Raw genomic sequence first — 6025 nt, 5'->3', positions numbered from 1 at the left:
GTGGGGTGTGAAAGGAAGATGAAGACTGTGACTTAGGTGAGGTGGAGAAAGAGAGAAGGACCTCGCTCTCTGGAGGAAACGCTTCATGGCCCTTCCCTCCACTGACGTTGTTTCCACCCTTATATCCTGGCAGGTCCTGGAGCCTTCTTTCCGCCAGGCCTTTCCCAATACCAACCGCTGGTTCCTCACCTGCATTAACCAGCCCCAGTTCCGGGCTGTCTTGGGGGACGTGAAACTGTGTGAGAAGATGGCCCAGTTTGATGGTAAGTCCAAGGAGGTAGAGAAGCCTGTGGCCAGGGTCAGGGTCTGGTTTGCTCTGCATCAACCCCTTGATTTCCTCTTTAGCTTTTGGGTTATGTGGACCCACAGAATGTAGGGTATCACATGCAGTAATTAATATTTTGAGCAGTTTGATTTGTACACAAACATACTTTGATTCGTGTTAATATATAGAGTTACGATGTAAAATGTATTGTTGCTGAGGGTTGTGTCCTTGCTCAGGGATCTATGACGAACTTGGTGCCGGGGCAGTCTAGAGCCCAGATTCCTTAGTCCCATCCATCAATTTTCCTTTATGGGCCTGCTTGCTCTGCACAGTTTTGGAGGGGTACGGAAATAGGCAGGATATTCATTCACTTTTTTCCCTTCCTCCCCATCAGCTAAAAAGTTTGCAGAGAGCCAACCGAAAAAGGACACCCCACGGAAAGAGAAAGGTTCACGGGAAGAGAAGCAGAAGCCCCAGGCCGAGCGGAAAGAGGAGAAAAAGGCAGCTGCCCCTGCTCCTGAGGAGGAGATGGATGAATGTGAGCAGGCCCTGGCTGCTGAGCCCAAAGCCAAGGACCCCTTTGCTCACCTGCCCAAGAGGTAAGGATATTGGGCCAGGGGAAGGGTGTGGGACCCAAGAAGGCCTGTTCTAACTGCCTCTGTATGCCTCTTCTCACACATAGCTGGGGCCAGAATTTTAGGTTGTCCATATAAAATTGAAAGGTATATTTTAGTTGCAAATAAAGCAACTTCCTGAGTTGATCATCCATTCGTGGGCACATTTTGAAAGTAGAAAGCAAGTTCCAAGAACATTGGTATTCAGGAAGATTGGAACTCCCTTTCTTCTTTTCTTTTTCTTTTCTTTTTTTTTGAGACAGGGTCTCACTCGGTTGTCTGGGCTAGAGTGCAGTGGCATCATTGTAGCTCACAGCATCCTCAAACTCCTGGGCTCAAGGGATCCTCCTGCCTCAGCCTTCCGAGGAGTAGCTGGGACTACAGGTTTACACCACCACGCCTGGCTAATTTTTCTGTTTTTTGTAGAGACAGGGTCTCTCTACGTTGCTTAGGCTGGTCTTAGTCCTGGACTCAAGCAGTCCTCCTGCCTCAGTTTCCCAAAGTGCTAGGATTACAGGTGCGAGCCACCACGCCTGGCCAGGACAGGTTCTTGCTACATCGCTTAGTCTGGTCTCAAACTCCTGAGCTCAAGCCGTCCTTGCACGTCAGTCTCCTGAGCAGCTGGGACTACATGTGCTAGCAAAGAGAGGCAGGGACAGAATTCAGTGTGGAGGTAAATTGGTCTTGAGTGTGCTCATTTGAGGCAGGGAGGAAGAAGGCGCAGAGAGCCTCACCTCTGCTCTGCAGGCTGGCAGTGCTGAGGCAGCAGACACCAGAGCAGGATCCTTTGTGTTGTTTTTTTTTTTTGATGAATCAGACTACCAAAAATAGCTCACTAAGAGAAAGGATAATGATCATGGCTGCGTAGTGTTTGTCTAGTTCATTGTTTCCACAACTAGGGGAGTTAAAGTTTGAGAAGGAAGTGTTCAGGGTGGTCTCTATCCTCTTTTCAGTATGTGTAGGAGTTCTTGGAAGCATATAGTAATAGTAAAAGGTGTAAGAAAAATGGGACACCCAGTGCTTGCCTGGTTGTCTGCCATCACATCTTTCTTCCGTCACTGCCCCAGGTCATTTTATTGAGAGTTCAAGCAATATGAGAAATATATATTCTGTGGAATATATTTCCACATTTTGCTGTGGAACTCCTTTCTCTCCACTTTTTCCTCCCACTCATTCTGCCATTCTCAAAGCCATCCATCCTTTCACTACTTGGTCTGTTAGGGTTCACATTTGACCCCTCCCATTTTGTAATTGTTTTCATGTGGGGTGAACCAGCACCCACTGGTGATGGACCTAATAACTGTGTAGAGTTGTAAATTACAGGCATCACACTAATGGACGGGAGCAACTGGTACTGTAGCCAAGAGTGAAGGCTCCAGATGCAGTTGCTCTTAAAGATATATTTCTTTTGGAACTAAAGCGATTGACCTTGAACCTAGCACAGGGGCAGGTCAGGTGTGAGCCGGAATTTTGGTTGTGTGTAAATAAGGCGTGAAAACTAACCTAAATTACGTATGCTGTTGTAATAAAGACACTGCTAATTATTAGCTCGAGATTTTCGTATATACTAGGCCTGTATTCAGGGCAGAAAATAGGCAGTAAACTTTAAATTTTTAATAAACTTCGCATATTCTTACATATTTTGGGGAATGTTTATTAATGCCTATTTGTTACATTACTATGATGCCCTACTGGCTGCCAAAAATGCTTTCTCCAAGCACTTTAATGTCACAAAGGTGATGACTTCAAAGACAAAGGTCATCATTTGTCCAGTTTTTAATTCTGGTCCTTTTAAGACCCAGCTAAACTTGTTGCAGGCGCCTGTGGTCACTTGGAAAAAAAAATTGATACACGGAAGTTTGAACAGTTCAGGAGAGTGTGAAAAAATCCCCATTCCCACATTTTGGGGGTGGTCGAGATTTTAAAGCTCCTCAGCTGAGGTTTCTGGTATGCATTTAGAAAGGAAGCTGGGACCTAGGGCTAAAGGGCAGATTCTCTGCTTTTTGCTACAGTGTAATCTTGGACAGGTCATATCACTTAGCCTCATCTGTAAAGGGAGGGGAGGTAAGGATATCAGTCTGGAAGCCATGGGTTTGTTAGAAGGATTGAGTGAAATGTGGTACTCATTGTGGCAGTATTTGTGCTAATGAGCAATTGAATCACCTAAATATTCAGTTTAACATTCAGAGTTTAACAGATTTACGGCATAATCATGCAGTAGATGATTATTTAGCCATTGAAACTTTGCAAAGGATTCTGGTTTTGTTTTTGTTTTTCTTGAGACCAGGTCTCGCTATGTTACCCAGGCTGGTCTTGAACTCCTGGCCTCAAGGGATCCTCCTGCCTCAGCCTCCCGAGTAGCTGGGATTACTAGTGCAAAGAACTCTTAATAGCATGTCACAGTATTAATAACGAAGTGTAAGATACAACACCATACACGTCATGGCTGCATATTTGGAAAATCAAAGGCCAGAGGAAAATACATAAAAATACTAATTAGTTATCTTACTTATTGGCGTTATGGGTGGTTTTCTTCAGTCAGCGTGTATTTTTAAAATTGGAAAGAAAGAGAATAGAATCCCCCAGCTGTGGGGGGAGTGACCGCTCCTATATTGATGCTAGTATTCTCTGCTCAGTGTGCGAGACTGCTTCAAAGATAGCCTGACCCGTAGCGTTTTCCAGCACTGGAACTTGTTTCTGGGCAAAGGGGTACTAAAGGACATGGGTGCAAGATTTGGCATAGAGGCCCTTTGAAAGTGTTCACTGCCTACATTCCTGTTGGAGCTTGTGTAACCTGAAGAGGCCTGTGGGGAGGGGGAGACTTGGGTGAGTCAGTGACTGAATGTGGCTCCTGGAAAACAGCCCAGGGAGGGGCTGGACCAAAAAAAAAAAAAAGCAGTTCTCACCCTGTCTGCCCACCTGGGGGCAGCAGTTAACCATGCCCTTCCTGGGGCAGGTCTCATGGGCTCCCTTGGGGTCCCACCCTCCACGAGCCTAGCATACTTCTGCAGGGGAGTGTCCTAGGCCCCCGTTCATACCCCTCAACTCTCTTCCCTCATAAGGCTATACACATCCGCCAGCGCAGTGACTGCCTCCATTGAGCGAGTACATTTTAAGTGAAAACACTCTGAGCTCTTCTTAGCCTCGCAACCCTTCTCCTTATTGACCTCCTAATGCTTTTTTTCTCCTCTCAGTACCTTTGTGTTGGATGAATTTAAGCGCAAGTACTCCAACGAGGACACGCAGTCTGTGGCACTGCCATATTTTTGGGAGCACTTTGATAAGGATGGCTGGTCCCTGTGGTACTCTGAGTACCGCTTCCCTGAAGAGCTCACCCAGACCTTTATGAGTTGCAACCTCATCACTGGTAAGAAGAGAGTGGGTCTGGAAAGAGGAAGGAGGACAATGTGGTGGGTGATGTGATTCCACAGGCTGAATGTTCTCCCTCGTCCCTTCAGGAATGTTCCAGCGGTTGGACAAGCTGAGGAAGAATGCCTTTGCCAGTGTCATCCTCTTTGGCACCAACAATAGCAGCTCCATTTCTGGAGTCTGGGTCTTCCGGGGCCAGGAGCTTGCCTTTCCGGTGAGGAAGGTGGCGGGGAGGGGTCTTTTGAGGGTGGGGAAAGGATATAGGAAGCACAGTGTTTTATGCCTGGGCCAGTAGCTGTTGAGGAGAGCCCAGGAATGTGTATAGGAAGGAGCTGTTCCCATTCACAGGAGTCCTGGGATCTGATGACATGTGTCTGAGCTGGAAGTAACACAGGTGTGGGATGATGTCCCATAACCTGACCACGTGCTTTGCTGGCTTTTTATCCCCAGCTGAGTCCAGATTGGCAGGTGGACTACGAGTCATATACATGGCGGAAACTGGATCCTGGCAGTGAGGAGACTCAGACGCTGGTTCGAGAGTACTTTTCCTGGGAGGGGGCCTTCCAGCATGTGGGCAAAGCCTTCAATCAGGGCAAGATCTTCAAGTGAACATCTCTTGCCATCGCCTAACTGCCTGCACCTGCCCTTCAGGGAGATGGGGGTCATTAAAGGAAACTGAACATTGAACCCTTTTCTGTCCTGCCTCCTTTGTGAGTGGTGGCTTCCTCGAAGGGGAGTAGATACATTGAAGCAGGGTATTTTGTATGTCTGCAATGCCTCTGCAATGCCTCGATTTGCAGGAGAGAAGACTTCAGAAGAACAGAAAGAGAGGCCTGTCCTCGGTTTTGGTTTTCCTGTCCTGCCACCTATGGTGATGACTGTCTTCTAGCTGGGAAATATCAGAAGCAGTTAGGGTGGCTGGTGACATGCGGTTTTGTAACTACCTGATTACTAGGGACCAGATTCCAGATCCCAGTGAAGGGAGAGAATAGCTGCTGGTGCTGGTAAGAGCAACATATGTACTGACATCTGCCCTGTGGGGTAGGTAGGTGACCATATCCAAGGGTTCATAGTTTCAATACTTCAAATAGGTAGGGAGCCCAGGCACATAACACTTCAGAGCAGACACTGGCCTGTTAGTCCTTAACCTGGCTGTGGATCAGCTCTGGTGGTATCCTTGCTTTCTAACGAGGAAGTAGGGTTCAGAGATTGCAGTAATTTGCCTGTAATCACATATTTTTTTATTTTTTTTTTTTGAGACAGAGTCTCACTCTTTTGCCCGGGCTGGAGTGAGTGCCGTGGCATCAGCCTAGCTCACAGCAACCTCAAACTCCTGGGCTCGAGCAATCCTTCTGCCTCAGCCTCCCGAGTAGCTGGGACTACAGGCATGTGCCACCATGCCCAGCTCATTTTTTCTATATATTTTTAGTTGTCCGATTAATTTCTTTCTTTTTTTTTTAGTAGAGACGGGGTCTCACTCTTGCTCAGGCTGGTCTCGAACTCCTGAGCTCAAACGATCCACCTGCCTCCGCCTCCCAGAGAGCTAGGATTACAGGCGTGAGCCACCGTGCCTGGCCTGTAATCACATATCTTAAGTGGAAGAGTGGTAGAGGCAGGGTTTTGAGCCCAGCAGGTAGGTGTCACTTTTTTTTTTTTTTCCTTGAGACGGAGTCTCACTCTGTTGCCTGGGCTAGAGTGCCATGGTATCATCGTAGCTCACTACAGCTTCAAACTCTTGGGCTTGAGCCATCCTCCTGCCTCAGCCTCTCAAATGCTG

At 47.4% G+C, this 6025-nt stretch overlaps 1 protein-coding gene across 1 annotated transcript in view; it reads left to right on the top strand.

The window, feature by feature from the left end:
* Positions 1-4935, top strand: part of EEF1G (eukaryotic translation elongation factor 1 gamma) — a 9597-nt gene extending 4662 nt beyond the window's left edge. The window contains exons 6-10 of the mRNA XM_012664981.1: positions 134-263; positions 660-864; positions 4074-4246; positions 4338-4462; positions 4699-4935. Of these exons, the coding sequence (XP_012520435.1) occupies positions 134-263; positions 660-864; positions 4074-4246; positions 4338-4462; positions 4699-4857 (792 nt within the window). The 3' untranslated portion in view covers positions 4858-4935. The remainder of the gene's footprint in view (positions 1-133; positions 264-659; positions 865-4073; positions 4247-4337; positions 4463-4698) is intronic.
* The last annotated feature ends 1090 nt before the right edge of the window (positions 4936-6025 follow it).

Source organism: Propithecus coquereli, unplaced genomic scaffold (genome assembly GCF_000956105.1).
Source record: "Propithecus coquereli isolate 6110/MARCELLA unplaced genomic scaffold, Pcoq_1.0 Scaffold120, whole genome shotgun sequence".
Classification (NCBI taxonomy): domain Eukaryota; kingdom Metazoa; phylum Chordata; class Mammalia; order Primates; family Indriidae; genus Propithecus; species Propithecus coquereli.
The sequence above is the reverse complement of the archived record's forward strand: the minus strand, read 5'-3'. Positions and strand labels throughout refer to the sequence as shown.